This window comes from Natrix helvetica (genome assembly GCF_964273705.1).
Source record: "Natrix helvetica genome assembly, chromosome: 2".
Classification (NCBI taxonomy): Eukaryota; Metazoa; Chordata; class Lepidosauria; order Squamata; family Natricidae; genus Natrix; species Natrix helvetica.
The window spans coordinates 196,863,876-196,884,912 of NC_138552.1; the positions used below are offsets into that span (position 1 = coordinate 196,863,876).

The window sequence follows — 21,037 nt, forward strand, 5'->3', positions numbered from 1 at the left end:
CATGACCACCTTTTCCAAATAGCTGGCCTGGCTCAACCATAACTTCGTATCGCTCCTGATGGGTTTTTTAATTTAGTAATTTAATTTAAGGGGATTTTAAATTGTGTTTTTAATTGTCTTTCACTTATAAGTCAACTCTCCTCCATGCACATATGTATATGTCTCTGTTCTTTTTGTATATATGTTTGTCTTATGTGTATTTTTATTTGTTTTGATTGTACGCCGCCCCGAGTCTTTCGGGAGAGGGTTGTGGCTAATCAAATAAAAATTATTATTATTATTATTATTATTATTATTATTATTATTATTATTATTATTATTATTATTATTAAATTATTACTAGGAAAGATTTGACTTGGTGGCTAATTTACTCTAATCATCAGCTCCTTCTAGGCTAATTAGAAAATGGGAGAATTAAGAGTTCTCTATTGGTTTCATTTGTATCTGACGATTGGAAAATGGTTTTGGGCCTTCAGGTTATTTGTCTGAAATCATATTATTTAACCTTCTTTTAAAGTGAGGCATTGTGCCTACCGCAGATGCTACTTCCAGTGCCTTATTCAAGTGAAATATATGTGCCAATGTGTATTCCTATGAGGCTCATTGGCCATTTTTCTCAGACTCGATGTAAGGTCAGCAGGGAAGCATCAGAAGCAGCACAAATGAAGATAGAAAAGAAGGACAGGGAAGGAGGGAGGAAGCTGCCGGAGATGTCTGTAAATATGAAGGGCCCTCTCACCTTCAGTATCCTCTTGGGGGCTCAAAGTTTGAAGTTGCTGATTACATCATGTCAAAAAATGAAGGGTCCCAAATGATCATAAGAACTTCCATTACAGGATGGGCAACATCAGTCCCATTAGGTAGACCAGACCAGAAAATCAACTCCACTTTAATAGATCTACACTTTTTTGAGATAGGCTGTAATAACATGACAAGGCAGAAAGAAAGTGAAGAGGAATTAAAGAGCCTCTTGATGCGGGGGAAGAAGGAGAGTGCAAAAGTTGGCTTGAAACTCAACATTAAGAAAACTAAGATCATGGCATCTGGCCCTCTCAATTCCTGGCAAATAGATGGGGAAGAAATGGAGGTAGTGACAGATTTTATTTTCCTGGGCTCCAAGATCACCGCAGTTGGGGACTGCAGCCAAGAAATTAAAAGTCGCTTGCTCCTGGGGAGGAAAGCTATGGCAAATCTGGACAGCATACTAAAAAGAGACATCACCCTGACAACAAAAGTGCGTACAGTCAAGGCTATGGTTTTCCCAGTTGCAATGCATGGCTGTGAAAGTAGGACCATAAGAAACGCTGAGCGCCAAAGAATTGAGGCCTTTGAACTATGGTGCTGGAGAAGACTCCTGCGAGTCCCTTGTACTGCAAGATGATCAAACCGGTCAGTCCTAAAGGAGATCAACCCTGACTGCTCTTTAGAAAGCCAGATCCTGAAGATGAAACTCAAATATTTTAGCCACCTAATGAGAAGGAAGGACTCACTGGAGAAGAGCCTAATGCTGGAAAAGATTGAGGGTAAAAGAAGAAGGGGACAACAGAGAATGAGGTGGCTGGATGGAATCACTGAAGCAGTCAGCATGAGATTAAATGGACTCCAGAGGATGGTAGAGGACAGGAAGACCTGGAGGAACACTGTCCATGGGGTCGCAATAGGTTGGACACGACTTCGCAACAAACAACAAGAAATAATAACAGAGATTTGAAAGTATTCAATATATTATGCATCCTCTCCTCCTTACACTCCAGTAAATCAGGGAAGCATTTGCCTGTATTGTTTCTGAATATTATTTTCCTCCCCTGGACTTTCCAAGCATTTTTCAGCCCTCTGCCTAGGCAACAGATCTTGTATTTTTCTTTCCAGGTCATCTCCCCTTTTTCTCTACAGACTAAACTTTGGGTTTTCTCAGTCTGTTACAGTGCCTTACCCTCCACATTTTGAAATCCATATAGTCATATTTTCACTGAACAAGGACCATGTTTGAAGGGTATCAGCATAAAGTTTCTTTCTTTCCTTCCTTCCTTCCTTCCTCCCTCCTTCCCCCATAAAAAAGAGAAGTGATTGTTGAATCCTATCCTACTGCCCAAATAGGATAGGGTTACACATACTGAACTCATATCTGCAATAGATTCTGCAGTAAAATTCCTGGTAATTACTTAATTTTGCATGGCCCTACAGATACATCCATAAGATAAAATGAGCCTTTAAAACCTGCTCCAATCTTCCAAACAGCTCTAATCAGAATTTTAAAATAAACTGTAATTTAATCTGAAACCAGCTAGACAGATTCTGGGCATGAAACATTCTTTATCATGTAAATTAAAAGAATTACAGATTTTATTTAACCCTAAAAAAAGATAAAGTTTTGCAAAGACCTCACTTTCCCATCTTCTATTTAAATACTGTTTCCATAATATATACATTCATTAAGTTCATTTATAATTACATGCACAATTTTTTTATAAATCTTGTACTGGATGGATAGATTGACAAATTCAGCTTGGATGCTAAACTCTTTTTTAAATCTAATTTAGCTTCACTCCTCTTAAATCATTTGTATTGTTATTATTGGCATCTGCTTCAATCTCAAGTAATTTTCTACAGTATATCCTTTGTTAACTCTTTCTTCCCGTCTGATACTTTTTCAGTAATTTAAATCCTAGTGTTTTCTAGCCAACCTTAGTGCTATAAATAGATACATAATCCACAGATAATTTCATTCATGTATTTCAATATTATATATGCATACACCTTGAATAAGTGTTATCATTTGAGTTAAAAATGATGCATAAATTCGTGGGAAAATACCTTCAGAAATCATACTGTGGTTTGGGGATTCTTAATTACATATTTAATTCATGTATTATTCAATTTAGAAATCCCTCAACCCCAAAATGCTCTGGGTAGTTCCCACCATAAAAACAAAATAACAGATATACAATCAAAGTAGAACATAAGATAGTAAATAAGTTGGGGAATTAATTAACAATAACAACTAGTAAATATACACATAACTAGAATTCCAACCACTCTAGTCCATTAATTTATATATATAATGCCTTGAAGAAGAATGTCCATTATGGCCATCACAGTTCAGATTAATGACCATTATTTGCAGGTGATAAGGGACCTTTCCAAGTAGTTGCTAGGAGCCAATGCTAACTCAAAAGAAATCAAAACAAAACAAAAATAAAGCCAACAACATCTGCCTATCTTAGGACTTTGGGAAGGACTCGCTATGTGGATGGAAATGCCAAATTCAGTCTAACTTCTGTCTAATGTGTGACCAACTATACTTACCCTTTTCTCTTTAAGAGCCCAACATAGTAGATTGGTTTAACATTCAAAAATACTTCCTTTTCTGAACTTGCTTCTCTCATACAGTCTTCTTTTTAAGAGTTCTTTTCAGTGTGAATTGATTAGATTATAATGCCAGGTTTGCCATATTCACAGTGAATTTGGAAGTTTTTCAGATTTCATGCCATGTCTGAAAGTCAAGTTTCTATTCTCCAGATGTTCATAGATTAATATTTTTAATATTCATAATTCCTCATGAAAAGCACCAGGTGCTTATATGTCTCAAATGGCTAAATATCTGGAAGTGAAATGGTATTTCTGAAATGAGACATAAAAGATAATTAGGTACTTTTGAAAAGGACAACTTCCTGTGAGAACAATTCTCTTTCAGAAATGCAGCAATTACAACAAAGTAGTTCTTCAAACTGCTGTGTTTGTGTGCTTATATTGCTAGCTTTTGATAATTATGATTCTGCAAAACCAAAATTAAAAGACTATCTAAAAAAGAAAACCTAAGACTCATCCTACTATCCAGGGATGGGTTCCGGATTCTTTTACTGCTAGTTCACTCAGGGACGCGCTTCGGATGTGTGCATGCTTGATGCACGCTATGCACGCATGCGCAGTAGGAAAGAATTGTTGCTGCGCCGGCACAGAAGCAAAAAACAAGATGACGGCGCCTACAGCACCGCCGATAGAACCAGTTTGGAGGCGTGGGTAGCCGAGTTACTACCTACTCAGCTGAACCGGTCTGAACCAATAGGAACCCACCTCTGCTACTATCCCTAAAGCACCCTCTTGATGACTGATTTAAGGTGGTTGTTCTCATTTTTTAAACAAAAATCCCTTTAGTTATTTGATGAACTAAAAAAGAAGATGCAAAATTTTAAAAATGTTACATTAGAACTTCTCATACACGTATATATTTTTATCCAAGAGTTTCAGTGAAACTCTTATATTTCTTTATAATTACCATTTATCTATATCAGTAGTCATCTATATCAGTAAGCAATTTGTTCATAAAAGTTGTGGGTGAATGGATGGATCAAGAAATGTATACAGGAAGCCCTCGAGTTACAACAGTTCTGTAAGCTTTCTATATCTGTAAACTTTCTTCCAACCCACACCATGAGAGATGAATCCGGTATTTAAGGTACTCAGGAATGCCAGTAGGGTGGAAGCCACCTGGATCTCAGGGGTAACCTCATTCCAGAAGGCAGGTGATGTGACACAGATAGCATGTTTCTCTATTTATGGCAATCATTTTTGTCTTAATAGCTTCCACTTCTGTTGAAAATTAGACAGTATATGGGAACAAATCTCAAAATGCAGGCTATGGACAAATACCGGCTTTTGTTACAAATTGTAATGGAGTCTATCAATAAAGAATTCAATACTTAGCCAGCATACTTTCTATTTCCAGAAATCTGACGCTGTGAGAGTTACTACATTCACAGGATGCATGGGAGAAACCTATTTAGACAGCAAACCAATAGGACTGTGGAATTTCAGAGACATTGAAGGAGAGTGTAAAGGCTGTGCTGTCAGGTATGTTTTCCCCCCCCATAATATTGTTTATTGTAATTATTTAAAAAAGCATGTTCATATTTTTAAAGCCTAAATGATCCACTTAAATTATGATTATATTCTAATTTTTGTCAAACATTACAGTATAATTTTGACCATTATCATCATGAAAATGAATAACTAGTTCATTAATCACTTCTCTGGATATATCAAATATAAGAGGGCAATGTGACTGCAAGAATTTAAAGTCCTTCCTTCCTTCCTTCCTTTCTTCCTTTCTTTCTTTTTTCTTTCTTTCTTTCTTTCTTTCTCTTTCTTTCTTTCTTTCTTTCTTCTTGTAGCTAAGGATCTCATAATCTTTTTTTCTAAATCTATTGATACTTCTTTTTATATAGAAATGACACTTTGAAAGGCCATAATTTGCTTTCTTTAGCATAAGAATCAGCCTTTTCAAACCCCAATCATTATTAAAATCACTCTGAAAAATGAAAATTGTATGGCATAGCTCACAATATTCACCATCTCCTCCCCAATACATATACACTGAATGCCTGAAAATATATAGGAACATGAATGAATGACTGAATTTTACATGTCTAAGGGTGTTTCTTCAATTATATGTGTGTATGTATTGTGTCACAACCCCTAGTATGCCCAAATATGGGAGGGAACACATTGTTTCCCTTTGTCGGTCTTTCAGCTCACTCCAGGAGACCATCCAGGCAGAAAACCATATTTTTAATGTTGCCTTTGTTATATTTGTGTTGTATTTGTGCTGACCATCCAGGCAGAAAACCATAGAAAGACAGACAAATGGAAACTGTGTTCTCTCCCATATTTGGGCATACCATGGGTTGTGACAAGCCAGGTTATTTCCCTGCCTTAGCTGATAAAGGAGGAGAGCCTGTGGCTTAGTGGCTAATACATCTGCCTAATATGTAATACAGCCCAGGTTCAAATCCCAGTAAGGGTATGGCTAGCTGATGAGAGCTAAATAGCTTGAAATAGATCTATACTAGTCTCCCTTTATTTATTTATCAGCACAAATACAACACAAATATAACAAAGGCAACATTAAAAATATGTTTTTTTGCCTGGATGGTCTCCTGGAGTGAGCCGAAAGACAGACAAAGGGAAACAGTGTGTTCCCTCCCATATTTGGGCATACTAGGGGTTGTGACACAATACATACATGCATACATACATACATACAACAAATAGATACTGCAGAAACAGTATCAATGCATGATGATATTAGAATTGTGGTATTTGCATCATGATATCATGCAAATTATGCAGGTACCTAATGACAGCAGGACAGATCTTGCAAATATGTGTCATTTGTGTGATGACAATATAACATACATGTCCACATTTATCATCTTGTGGATGTCAGTATATGGATGCAAATATAACATATATAATACTTACAGTATATCAGCAAGGAGTCATACCATATATGAGCTGTGTGAAATTTTGATTCAGACCTTTGTATTTCTACTTCATTTAGCTATCTGACTCCCTGAATGCAGGAAATTAAATTGTATTTCTTCAAATCAATTAATTGATAGGTTTTTGGTTCATGTACTTGATAAACTACATCAAATTAAATTGATGATTGAATAAAAATTTATTTGCTAAAATGATTCAGTGGACTTTTGCATGTTATGAGATTGTTATATTACATAAAATGTGATTCTAATCATCTATACCAAGCAATTTGAATGAATGATTCTGGTAGACTCATCTTTGTCTCAATAATTCTAACTGAAATGATGATTTTAATCAGCTGTTAGATGATTTACAAACTTCTGATATCTAATAGTTTTCAAATTTGATTATTTTGTGTTTCTTCACATCACAGCCCCCAGGTGGCAGATGGTGAGGGAACTGTTCAGTTTGATGGAGAAGGTTATGCTACCGTGAGCCGTCCCATAAGATGGAACCCCAATATCTCCATGGTCATGTTCAAATTCAAGACATTTTCTTCTACTTCTCTCCTGATGTATCTTGCTACTCTAGACCTGGTAAAATTATGCTTCTTAGACTTGTGTTGTTAAAGTTATGGTACCTGCAAGTTCCTATAAAGAAAGCTTAAATATATGTCAGTTCCCCTGGGGATGAATTTTCACAATGAACACTGTGAGTTTTATAACTGTTTATAGATAAAATAAGATAATTTATGAGGACTTAATATAACAGCTTGTATAATACTAACAGTATAATACAGATCGTTAATACGACTGTTCTTATTATTCCTAATGTAACTTTTAAGTTGCATTGACAAAGAATCACTTCTAATATATACAGTAGCTGTCAGCACTTCCTTATCAGTTACAGATGGGCATTATGTAATGTAAACGTTCACTGGAATTTATCTACTTATTTTAACAATGATTTTGGTGTTGTTAGGAAACATAGGGTTTTTTTTTCTTTTAACAGCAAATACTACATGAGAAACACTGTTTTGGGACAGATTCATAACCGTAGATTTCAGTATATCCCTGCACCCTTAATAGTCAAAATGTGACACACATATCTATTAATGGAGTGATCAGCACTTTTTCTTCTTTTTCATTGAAGGCTGTCTTTCCTAGAAGCAATGCATTTAGGTGGAGATATTTATTTTTATTTTATTTTATTTACTTAGTTAAACATGTATGAGATAACTGGTATAAACATGCACATGCGCACATGAAATGAGTACAAATATATGGGGATAGTACGACAGGGACAGGAGGCACGCTGGTGTGCTTATGCACGCCCCCTTACAGACTCTTAGGAATGGTGTGAGGTCCCCAGTAGACAGTTTAAGGTATGTTAGGGATTGGTGAACCAAAGTGAAAACTGGGTGTGGTTGCTCATGTTTTTATTTTTCCTGGGTACACCTTCTTTGATTTTCTGATACCCTCTTCTTCAAGTAGCAGACTGACTGTAGTAGATTTTAGCAATATTTAAATTTGTGGCTTGAAGATTAAATTAAATTGTGAGTTGCATATGACATTTACTATGCTGGTTTTCAATTTGCAGAAATGTTTAGTGTAAATGAACCTTGTATAGAATGAGGTGTTCTTGTAAATATTGATCCCTCCAACCAATCGACTTTCTCTTGGCTACAAAAGCCACTTAAAATCTTATATATTAAAATACATATTCCTGCAAAAGTCCAGATTATGAAATGTAAAAATATTTAATGTGATAGTTGACTAAATCAAGCTTGTTTTAAGTAAGAATCGGTACATTATGCACCTGTAATTATTTTTTTAGCTTTATGAACAAATACTACATTTGCAGTATTTGTCCATACAGCTAATTTTTTTCTAAATCAATATAAATACTGTATTTTTCAGAGTATAAGATGCACCTTTTCCCCAAAAAAGAGGGTGAAAATCTGGGTGCGTCTTAGACACTGAATACAGCATTTTTTGCCTCCCGAAACCCCGCCCCACGCTTCCCTTTTTCACAAAAATGGACACGCAGAGGGTTTGGGAGGTCTGTAAAGTGGTCCTAGGGCAGCAATGGTGAACCTTTTTTGGCTCACATGCCATAAGGGCAGGAGCGCAGGGCGGTGATGCGTGGGAAGCTCCTGAAGCCTCTGGAGAGCCTCCGGGGGGGGGGGGGGGAAGGCTCTTTTCCCTCAAGCCTCCTGAAGGTCCCTGAAGCCTCCAGAGGGCTTAAACTGACCTTCCAAGCAAACCGGAAGTCCATTCCCGAACTTCTGATTTGCCCATAGGGACGCTTTTTGCTCTCCAGAGGCTTCAGGGAAGTTCCTGAAGCCTCCGGAGGGCCTCCGGGGGGAAGGGGGAGGCTCTTTTCACCCTCCCAAGACTCCTATAAAGCCTCTGGAGCCTGGGAAGGGGGAAAATGGGTTTAAAAAAGACTGAACTCAGCTGGCCAGCACGCACATGTGCGCTGGTCAGTTATCAGGGCAACGCCTCATGTGCCCTGACAAATGGCTCCGTGTGCCACCTCTGGCACGCGTGCCATAGGTTCGCCATCCTGGTCCTAGGGGCTCGGGAGGTCAAAAATGAGCACAAAATCGGCCCATTTGTCACAAAAACAGGACTGTTTTTGTCCTCCCAAGCTCGCAGGAGCACTCTGCAGGCCTTCCAGACTCTTTGTATGCCCCTTTTTTTGCAAAAAAAAATGGGCCCATTTTTGCAAAACGGGCAATTTTTTGCCCTCCCCAGCCCCCAGGAACACTGTACAGGCCTCCCACACCCACTGCATATGATGGCAAACAGTCCATATAAGACTATAGATCAAAGAATCACTTTTCTAGAGCTAAAGAGGCTAGACATGAATTATCTTCTCTTTTGTTCATCTTTGGGGGGAAGGTGCTGGTTTTTTTGCTGTGTGGGACATTACTGCCGAACATATCCCATAATTCCTTAATGAAACATGTCTGGGTGAAAATTCATCATTGGTTGATTATCCCTAAAAGTTTGTTTCTTCTAGGAATAAGACCTAGTCTCTAACTGCTTACATTAAGTTGAAGCATCCTTAGATAGATTCCGGGCATCCATACCGTTACCTCTGCAGGCTCATAGAGTGGCTTGCCATTGACCTCTGACCTTTTCCAGAATCTCTAAAGCTGAGGGACTCCAGAGTTGACCCTCCTTAACTTCTAAAATAACCAAAGTCATCTGCATGCTCCCAACTAAGGCACTGAACACTGCAATCAGATTTTATTCGTCATCATTCATTATTATATTTTCTTGAAATAAACATCGTGCCTTCATATACAGTAATATTGGGATGTAAATATGTGATTGGAAACACAATAATTTGTTTTTACATTACTGCGTTTCCTTACTTGGAACTGTAAAATGTGTATTTCTTTGTCTGTGCAATGCACACACACACAGATTATCTTTTTCCAATAAAAACAGTAATTTGAAGTTCGTACAGAGAGGTATTTATCTTTCAGATTGGAAGAAATTGTTCCTACTGTTTGCACAATGGATTCCTCAAATGAATCTAAATGACAATTTCTTTTTTGAACCACATAAACTTTTTTTTAAAGGGAAGATTGGGGGCAAGCAAATCTTGCATAAATGGTTGGGGACTGGCGATAATGGAAGGAACAGTCACTTCAGTCTAAGATGGATAGATAAAAATAAAAAGTGGGATTTATAGTATCATGCAATTGCTAAATCAACATTTATAATTTATGCTTCTCACTAACAGAAGGATTTCATGAGCGTAGAACTCAGTGATGGGCATATTAAAGTCAGCTATGATCTAGGCTCAGGAACAGCTTCAGTTGTCGGTGACCAAAGCCACAATGATGGGAAATGGAAATCATTCACCTTGTCAAGAATTCTCAAAGAAGGTGAGTTTTGGCAGGGATAACAGAAACATCCTAATTATCTTATCCAACACTGCTAACCACCTAATCACAGAGAAAATGATGTATTAAATTGTAGGTTTAGAAAGTTGTAGAAGAAAATGATTTGGCAACTTCTTTTGCTTTCAATTATAGATGGCTCAGGTTAGTTGTGACTGATTGCAGTGTCAAATGAGTCCCTTATGATTTTGTTTTGAATGAGGTAGCTTAATTTTCTAGGCATAATTCTACATCTGACAGCTACCTAAATTACACTCAGAAATGCATTCCAAGTGAAAAATGTATTTTTCATGCAGTGCTCCGATGTTTTTTCCAAAGTTCATAAAACAAATCTACACTATTTCTTTTGAATGGGAGTCAGTTTTATATTTTATGGTGTCTTTCATATTTTGCATTTCTTAAAATGACTTTAAAGGGCACTGAGTAAAATGCTGCTGGTGTTATCTTTTTGCTCATAATGCAAACTAGCTTCATTTTGCTAAGTGCCATCAACTCTTGTGTTGGTGGAAGAAAAGGCTTCCTTTAGATAGAAAGGATATCTTAAAAGTTTTTTGTAACTATACTTGCTATTGAATTCCACCTAATATTTCAGAGAAAATGTAGGAATTCAAGCAAACTGAACAGAATTTCCATATGACGAATGAACATTATCAGATGACTTTCTTTTTTTATTATTATTATTAAAGGTTTTAACAAATTTTACAAATATTACCCCTTCCCTTTCCCACCCTTCCCCCAGCCTCCCAGAGCAAAATACAGGGTATAAACATTTAACAATCATACACTAACATAAGCTAACTGATTTTAACATCCTACCTCCTCTTGTGCTTTAATTCCCCTTTTGTTAAGCTAACTTTAGGTAAATTGTAACATTCTTTGTGCCTTCACTCATAAGCTAATTGAATTTTTTTAGTCCGATATTTATTTTGAATATAGTCAATCCATCTTCTCCATTCCAACTTATATTTCTCATTCAAATGGTCCTTCAAATATGCTGTAATTTTGGCCATCTCTGCTAGATTTACTACTTTTAGCATCCATTCTTGAATAGTAGACAATTCTTCCCTCTTCCAGTACTGCGCCACCAACAATCTTGCTGCCATCATTAAGTTCAAAATCAAATTAGTCTCTATAACTGTACAGTCTGTAATGATACCTAACAAAAACAACTGGGGAGTGAACTTTATCCTCTTTTTAAGTATATTTTGAATAACCCACCATATTTTTATCCAAAATGCTTTGACTTTTTTGCAAGTCCACCATATATGATAATACGTAGCATCAGCACAATCACATCTCCAACATTTAGATTGTAAATTCGTATACATACAAGATAGCTTTTTGGGATCTAAATGCCATCTATACAACATCTTATAAAAATTCTCTCTCAAATTCTGAGCTTGTGTAAATTTTACATTTCTTACCCAAATCTTTTCCCATGTTTCCATCATTATTGGCTCTTCGAAATTTTGTGCCCATTTTATCATACAGTCTTTAGCTAACTCTGTTTCAGAATCTATTTCTATCAGTATATTATACAACCTTTTTATATGCATTTGACTCTGGTCCCTAATTTGTTTTACCAAACTATCCTCATTTTGTGTGATACCAATTGTCTGATCTTTTTTCCATCTAGCTTGTAACTGTCCATACTGGAACCAGGTTTGAATTACCCTTTCCTCTCTTAATACGTTCAAAGGCTTTAACTGTAGTACACCTCTCTCTATATTAAGAAGTTCTCTATATGTAATTACATCCTGTTTTTGTTCTGTACTTATATTCTCTATCGCGTGTCTGGGTACTACCCACATAGGTATCTTATCATTTAACCTATATTGGTACTTTTTCCAGACACGCAATAGGGCATTCCTTAATATATGGCTTTTAAAAATCTTATCCACCTTCTTATCATATATTAAATAAGCGTGCCAACCATATACCAAATCATATCCCTCAATATTCAGTATTCTATCCGCTGTTAGATTAATCCAATCATTAATTGTTGATAAAACTACTGCTTCATAATATAATTTTAAATTGGGAATTTTCAAACCTCCTCTTTCCCGTATATCTTGCATTATTTTAAGTTTTACTCTTTCACATCCTGTTACTCTTTCTAATTCTTTTTTTTAATTCGTAGTCATATTTTTAGCTATCATCTTTGTCTTCCCTAGATTTACTTTGAACCCAGATACTTGACCATATTGGTTAATTATATTCATTAGACCAATAGCTGATTCCCCGGCTGAGTTAAAGTTACAACCAAGTCATCCGCAAATGCTCTCACTCTATATTCGTAGTGCCTAATCTTAATTCCTTGCAGTTCGTCAGACCCACGTATTCTGTTCAATAACAATTCCAGGGTTAAGATAAACAATAATGGAGACAAGGGACACCCCTGTCTTGTTCCTTTTTCAATTTTAAAAGATTCTGTTAAGCCTCCATTAATATAATTTGTGCTGTCTGTTTCTGGTATATTGCTTTGATAGACTGCATGAAATGCTCTCCAAACTGCATCTTTTGTAATGTTTTATTAAAAATTGCCAATTAACTTGGTCGAATGCTTTCTCCGCATCTAAGAATAGAAGCACTGCCGAGACTTGGTTATACTTTCCCAAGTATTCCATTATATTGATGATTTGTCTTACATTTGCCTTCCCTGTATAAAACCAGACTGGTCATTGTGAATTGTTTGTTGCGCAATTGGCATCAACCTATTCACCAATATTTTAGCAAAAATTTTGTAGTCTGTATTAAGTAATGAAATAGGCCTATAGTTTTTTGGCTGGGTAGGATCCTGTTCCTCTTTTGGAATCAATGAAATAAAAGCTGTTTTCCATGATGGTGGGACCCTGCCTTCCATTTGAATTTTATTAAATAGTTCCCTAAGAGGTTCCATCATTTCTAGTTGTAACTTTTTATAATAAACTTCTCATCCAGAGATGTTACATAATCAAGTAAACCTTTAAATGCATCTACAACAGGGACGTGCGGTCAGGGGAGGCAGGGGAGGCAGAGCCTCACCGCTCTCATCATGAAAATAAAGGAAAAGGGAAAAGGCACTGAGGAGCCTTCTGCACACGTGGTCTCATTTCCTACCTTCCTGAGTCAACATAAAGGGGACCGCGGAGTGTGAGCCACAGTCCCCTTCATGTTGACTCAGGAAGGCGGGGAATGGGACCACGTGTGCAGGAGGCTGAAGCTGCCTCAGCCTCCTGCACACGTGGTCCCATTTCCCTCCTTCCTGACTCCTGAGTCAACATGAAGGGGACCGCGGCTCGCGCTGATGACGTCACCAGCTTCACCAGCCATAAACCTCACCGCACGTCACTGATCTACAATGTCCTCCCTAATCTGTTGATTACGGGTTTGGATTAAATCCTTAATTCCAGACATTTCCTCAGACACGTCTTTAATAGCATTTGAAATCTTTTCCTCCAAAACAACGGCTTGGTCCTTTAATGCATTTTGGAGAGCCTCAAGTGTCAGAGTTTGTGTTTCTACTGGGGGTAATAAAGATTGTAGTTTCTGTGTCTGGGCTGGGGAACTTCCAGCGCTCTTGGAAATGCTTAGTTTTTGTTTGTTTTGAAGCCATTCCCAGATATTCAAACAAACTTTTCAACAGCCAGTTTATTGAGTCCAAAAAGTCCACCTATTCCCCCAGATTTGTTAACTAATACTGTTTTTGCATTATCAGAAGACTTTCACACGCTGCTGAGTAACAGAAGAAAAATGTGATTCTTTTCCATCTATTAATATTGTTTGCTAAGACCTGGAATCAGGGAGAATGTTTTTAATAAATTAAAATCTTCCTATATTTATCTCTATATTAAGACTGAATGCTATAAAACTATAGAATAACTCCAATAATCCCATTTATTCTGAGAAATAAATCCAATTGTTTTCTGAAGCATCTTTTTATGTTCATACTATATGTCTTCACTATTCTGCACTAACTTTATAGATATCATGTTTCTTCAGATAAATGTATCAATACTTTTTTTCATGATATTGGGATACATGTATAGTGATGCAGTCAAATAGCAGAATTTCCCCTGTGCTCATCTAGGGGACCTCCAAGATCCCTTACAACTATATAATTCTATGATTTTTGCATTTCTCGGGCCCCCAATTTTTTGCAACTCAAATCCTCAAATTGCTAGAGCAGGTTCCAATGGATAGAAGGAGAGAGAAATAAAATTCCATCCATCAGTTCAACTGGCAGATAATAGATTTACCACCCACCCCGTTCTACCTAGAAATGGCAAATCATGTGACATTAACATGTATTAAAATAATATTAAAGAGAACACAAAATCAGGAGTAGGGTGGTATGGAGGCATTCAATTGCAAATCCCCTGCTATTAAATGGGGTTGGATGGTGTGTAGAGAGTGAGCACTTATTTCTAAGAAAACAGCAGTGGGTGGAGTGCGTTAGAAATGCCATATGTACAAGCAAGTCCTCTGTTCATCATAATGTTGATCAATTTTGAGGGGGCTTTTTGCATGTTTTATTTGTAACTGAAGTTAACATATCATTAAACACAACAGAATTCTAAGGATGAAATAAAATTGCTATAAATTGTATATTTAATTATTAAAAATCTTCAGGCGCTGCCTTCTTTTCTCATGTACTTTTATTTCTCTGCTTGTTTGCCTTTATCTTTGCAAAGTGTTCTCCTTTAATATTCTTGTCTTTTTGAGATTAGATTGTATCTCAGTATGAATTTGTAAGGATGTGCTTCCATTTCCAGATGGCTTCCAAGAAATAAAATCAGTGGGGGGAGCTGGATTCACTTAATGACTGTGTGATTTGCTTAACAACTGCAATGATTTGCTTAACTGTGGCAAAAAAACTCATTTAACAACCACCTTACTTACTTGAAATTGTGTTCTTAATCCTAGTCATAGGTCAGGAATTATCTGTATATTGAAAATACAGTTAAATGGTACAAATCATGAGTACCATTTAGATAAAGAGAGGAGAAATATTTGAAATGTTTCCAGCTATACACTCACACATTAACATTTTTCTTTGTATCTCCCCAGCTAATATATCAATTGTAGACATAGATTCTAACAATGAAGAAATCATACCGGCAGTTTCTCCAGGAAAGCATTTTGGTCTCAATCTGAAAGCTGATGAGCCTATTTATTTTGGTGGATTGCCATCACTGAGAAGAAACCTAAGGTACTGTGATTTAAAATACAGATGATTATAAAGATTCAATAGCAAAATCTGCCTCATTCATCATTCATCAAGACTTTATCTCCCAGTACGTTAAGAGAAATATAGAAAATGATAAGATAGGGTCTCCCCAGGTTCAATTCCTGGCAACTACATGTACAGGTTTCAAGTCAATATGGGAGTGATTTGCTGTTGCCTTCTGCACACTTTTAATTAGGGAATCTCATAAGCTCCTTTTATTTATAAAGGATCAGGCTTTTCAACAGGGAGGGTGAGAGTTTTTGAGAGGTCTATAAAGACAGTCAAGGGACTCAGTGGCTCAGTGGCTAAGATGCTGAGTTTGTCAATCAGAAGGTTGAGAATTCAGCGGTTTGAATCCCTAATGCCACATAACAGAGTGAGCTCCTGTTACTTGTACCAGCTTCTGCCAACTTAGCAGTTCGAAAACACATAAATATGCAAGTAGAAAAATATGAAGCGCCTTTGGCATTTAGTCATGCTGGCCACATGACCACGGAGACATCTTTGGACAGCGCTGGCTCTTTGGCTTTGAAACGGAGATGAGCACCGCCCTTAGAGTCGGGAACAACTAGCACTTATAGGTCTTATAAAGATAGTCATGTAGATACTTTGCCCCTTCCTTTTTCCTGTTACTGCCTCCATCCTTGCTAACTATTGCATCTTTCAAATAAAATAAACAGCTGGAATAATAGTCTACTTAACTCTGTAAAAGTGTGCTTTTCTGTTGATTTTTTTTAACTGCCTAATAATACATAATTGATATTCTGCTGAATGCGTCCCTGTAGTGAATCAAAAATCCATTTTAGGTTTACCATAATCTGTAACAGCTTATGTAACAGAGAAAATAATATCCCAAACACACTTTTATATTTATTTATACACCCATACACAAACATAATACTGACACAGACACATATATACACGCACATACACACACCAAACAAAACACCTGTTTTTGAGGTTACTAACATGGTAGAGAATAAGCTTTACCTGTGTGTCCTTCATCGTTTTAAAAATAATGAGGGACACTTTGAATTGCATGTGTAGCTTGGATTGTCCCCATATTTTGCTTAAATGATGAACAAGCATGCAGGTTCCTAAATTGTTCCCACACAGTGAGGACTTAAGAGAGAGAAGGAATTTTCAAGCGCACCTTTCAGTAGAAAGGGGGGGAACTCCGCTGAAAGACTATTTTAGAGATTGGTGCTACCTCTAAGAAGCAGCAGTTTCTTGGCCAGCTCCCATTATCTCTCCAAAATGAAATAGGAAAAGCAATCTGTCCCTTGGCCAATTTTGATTGGAGCAAGGGGTCTGTACATAACCCCAATGCCAAGTAATAATGGTCAAATGTCAAAAATGACCATTTTAATTGAACGCGCAAACTAATTGACAGTCAGGGCAGGTTTCTGATCACAAGTGTTCTCAAAAACAAATACTAGTTAACACAAGGTCTACTGCATTCTGAAGGTCGCATCAAAGTGATCTTTAAAGACAATTTCAAGTAAAACTCACTGCATCCTGCCTAAAATTGTAATATTAGCATGAATCACTGTAGCAAGATCCTCATAGCTGGTAGCGCAGTGATGGCACAGTAATTAAGAGTGCAGTACTGCAGGCTACTTCTGCTGCCAGCAGTTTGGCTCAAGGTTGACTCAGCCTTCCATCCTTCCGAGGTCAGTAAAATGAGGACCCAGATTGTTGGGGGGCAATATGTAAACAGCTTAGAGAGGGCTGTGAAGCGGTATATAAGTCTAAGTGCTATTGCTATAGCTATTCCAGCTGAAGCTGTGCAAAAATACTATCAAAAGCTGCAACTCTATGAAAGTTGCCCCAAGATTTACCATACTTCTATCAAGTTGAGAAAAAGGAGAACCAGTTTAGCTGAGTCCTGCCTGAACTTTTGCTTTGCCTGGGCATGTAGTTCCCTACTCAACCAAAGATGAATACATGGGGAATTTTAAAAAAGAAATATCCTGACTTCCTAAGACTATATGTGAACTTATCTAAAAAGCTGTATCGTTATTTTAAAAATGTCAAAAATAATAACAAAACTGTGTTTTTTTTCCCTTTCTTCCCCCTTTTTTATTTTTTCTGGTTTTTTTAAAATCTAGTATGAAATCAAGGTAAAAGACATAACATTTAAATCAATGCTTGCATGCTGTAAGCTTTGCATGGGTTAAGTGCCGCTTGCAGCCAGTGGCAAAGCAAAAGCAATTTGTGTATGTCTTTATTCCAGCTGCTGCTCGGGGGCTTGCTCAGTTGGCAACCAATCCTGCTGCAGCACATCAAGCTACCCCCAAGTGCTTAACAGAGACCTGCCTCATGCTGTGCACAATCGCAGCAACGGACACTTAGCTAGCATCTTCACACAGTGGTTTACGTCTTGCTGTGCTGGATTTCTTTTGGGGGTTTTGTTTTCATTCATTTTTTCCTCCTTATTCCCTTTAAATTAATTAGATCAGGATCCTCAGGAAAGAGAAAGTCTAGATATTAGTTAGAATAATACTAGCTTTAAAAAACAGTCCATGTTGCAACTCAGTGTGGGTCAGATTAATGATCCAACTTAGTTGAAGGACTGAGAATTTGAAAACATGGATAGATTTTTTAAAAATCACTATCTAACCTGGACTTTTCAAGCTGATGCATTTGAGAAGGTTGAGACAGCAATTCCCTTGATGTGAGCCGCAATCCAGTGCTTCTGGAAATCGCCAGTCTAGAAAAACTAAAGTCTTGTATTTCCATAAAGGCTAGAGGAATATCTCTTAAAAGGACTTTTTTTTCTGTGTATTTTAAGGAAGTGTCCTTTGGGATTAAACTGGATCAGAGGTGGTATTCAGCCGGTTCGGACCAGTTCAGGTGAACCGGTAGTGGAATTGGCAAATACCTCCTCTGGTTGGCTCCATCCTCCTGCCCCCATCATTCCTGTCCTATGTTCCTTTGTTTTTTAGCTCAGCTGATTCACGCGGCAGAGCCGATTGCCATGCCTCAGCTGAGTTAAAAAACAGCTCAACTCACCAGCGTTGACACCGAGGGCCATCATAGAGTGCTGTGCACGAGCTCAAAGTGCACATTAGGCGTGCGTGGGCGCAAAACACGAGCACACAAAGCACAAGCGCACATGTAAAGTACACTCTCAAAGAACCGGTAGGAAAACATTTGGAATCCCACCACTGAGCTGGATAAAGATCCAAATGGCCCAGCAACTTGTTTTGAACAGAAGACAACAAGGTGCCTTTGTATGTTTGTAAGGCAGATACAAAGCTGATCATTCTCATTCCTCTGCTGTTTTCCTTCAAAATTGTTTCCAATACTTCCTTCATCCAGATGGTCCCTACATATGTATGCTAAAATTAGAATTTAAATTCATGTGATAAGCCTGAGGACAGAGATTTTATTCTTGCCGATCTCTGTAAACTGTGCTCTGTTCCTTTAAATAAGTAATTAAGGAATACCATGGCCTCTCCTTAAAAATGAACCATAAAATCAATTTTGGAGTCATTTCAACATTTCAAATTGGTTCAAGTAGATTTTCTAGACCAATGTGGATTGTTTTTTTTTTTTTGAAAAATGTTTTTATTACCAATGTGGATTTTTGTGAGTTGATTTGGAGTTCCCAATTGGATTTGACAACTTCATTCAGAACAATGATTCATTGAGAGATTCGATCAAATCACTTCAAGTCAAATTTCTGAATCTGGGCATCATACAGCTCAAGAAATATTTTGTCTTGAGGGAAGTAAAGTTGTTATAAAAATGGAATAGACTTTTAAGAAGCAGAATTCACATGGGAGAATAACGTTTGACATTAAGTTAAAATTAAATTGTATTTATTATTAACAGATCTGCTTTTCTAGCTCTGCTGGTGTCCACGGGGAAACGAGAATAAACAGCATGCAAATTACCCAATTCTTACATTAACTTCAGTTGGCAAAATAGAATAGAATAGGGATAGTTCCTTCTTTTTTAATCTAAACTTCTGAATATTGTCAATTTTTGAAAGATGGATGCTATGCTTTGCTGAGATGGCTTCAGCGCAATTCAGCCTACCAACAGTGAAGCAAAATTTTAAAAGTGCTGTTTATGAACATTTAAGTTGTTAAATTAGAGTGTATTACAATTCTGTACATATATGAATTGTGAATGATTGTCTTTCGTATCTAATGCCAGATATTAAATTCTTATTTTCACAAGCATCTTTCACTTGGATGGTAAGTTGGTAAGTGTATAAGTTAGCCGCCTATCTCAGGATATCTCAGTTTTCTGTAGCCTATTTTCTTTACAAAATTCAATGCCAATGTATTCATGAAATAGTTTTTCCTGGCTGGTGGAGTGGTAACATGAACATAATAAATATTGATAAAAAGTCAGCATTATTTGGTCCTTGGGAGAAGGGAGTCATTGGATTATTGCAATGTGTTGCTGTTGTTGTTTGCAAATCTTTGAAGTTGGAGTCTTCTGTTCAAGACTTCAAGATACATAGTAGAATGCATTTTGAATTACATCTTTGCCTTTTGAGAAAATATAGTACAAATGAAATTTAAACATTAAAACAATGGCAATATACTTTCAAAATTGCACAATAACAGTGATGCTTTTAAGTAGATCATGTGTCAGGCTAGTAAATTGTTAGAATATCTTTAACTGGAAATTCTAGCATTAGAAAAATAGACATGAGCATTTTAAATTATGGGAGGCAAAAATATACTGTATGTACTGTATAACTGAATGAACGTACAGTAAATGTAATTCTGATCATAATTAACTCTGATTATCGGTAATCCTCAGGTTATGATAACAATTGGGACTGTAACGTCCTTTGTTAAGTGATCCAATCCTAAAGTGTAACGTCACATGACTGTGTTGCTTAGTGATGGCAGTTTTGTCAGTCCTTATCATCTCTATCGTCCTAATACCTAAGTAAGGACTTCATAGGATTGTATTGTGAGAAGGCAGGAGTCCTAAGTAAGCAAGTTGGTAGACTATGGGGAGGAGGACAGGGATCACGGACAGGTACTAGGAAGTGTTTATAGAATAATTCTTTTCATCCTGGAATGTTTCTTGAAAATAACTCTATTTTGTCTTTACATTGACAGACCAGAAGTAAACACAAAGAAATATGCAGGCTGTCTCAAAGATATTGAAATTTCCCGGACACCATATAATCTTTTAAGTAGTCCTGACTATCTTGGCATTACCAGGGGGTGCACATTGCAGGTTAGTTTTGGAACTCTCTATGTTCTCCTTGAGCAAGTTAAAACTAGTGGTTTATATTGGCAAATGGTTAAGTTATAACTTGCACTGAACTAATTAAGAAAGGAGAAACTTGCCCTTCGGTAAATTTTTGTATACATTTCTCCTTCTCATTTCACAAGTTACTATATATTTATTATATTAATTATATGAGATATTTCCACTATAGCAAACTGTATTATATATGTGGGTTATTTATATCTTTCTCTACTTGCACTAAGGAACTTAAGACAATATATATATGGACATCTAAAGCAGAATTGCTAAGGACAATCCTTAAATATATTCTACAGTAATATATTGGACAAACTAAGCCAAACTCATATAACACTAGTTACTTAAATGACGTGAAATAAAGCATTTTAATATCTACCAGTGTGAAAAATAGTTAAACCACG

The 21,037-nt window shown here is 36.8% G+C and overlaps 1 protein-coding gene across 1 annotated transcript in view; it reads left to right on the forward strand.

Moving 5' to 3' along the window:
- LAMA2 (laminin subunit alpha 2) overlaps window positions 1-21,037 on the forward strand; it is a 464,667-nt gene that overhangs the window by 406,743 nt on the left and 36,887 nt on the right. The window contains exons 49-53 of the mRNA XM_081941542.1: window positions 4,727-4,851; window positions 6,695-6,857; window positions 10,021-10,165; window positions 15,230-15,371; window positions 20,483-20,603. Coding sequence (XP_081797668.1) covers window positions 4,727-4,851; window positions 6,695-6,857; window positions 10,021-10,165; window positions 15,230-15,371; window positions 20,483-20,603 — 696 coding nt within the window. The remainder of the gene's footprint in view (window positions 1-4,726; window positions 4,852-6,694; window positions 6,858-10,020; window positions 10,166-15,229; window positions 15,372-20,482; window positions 20,604-21,037) is intronic.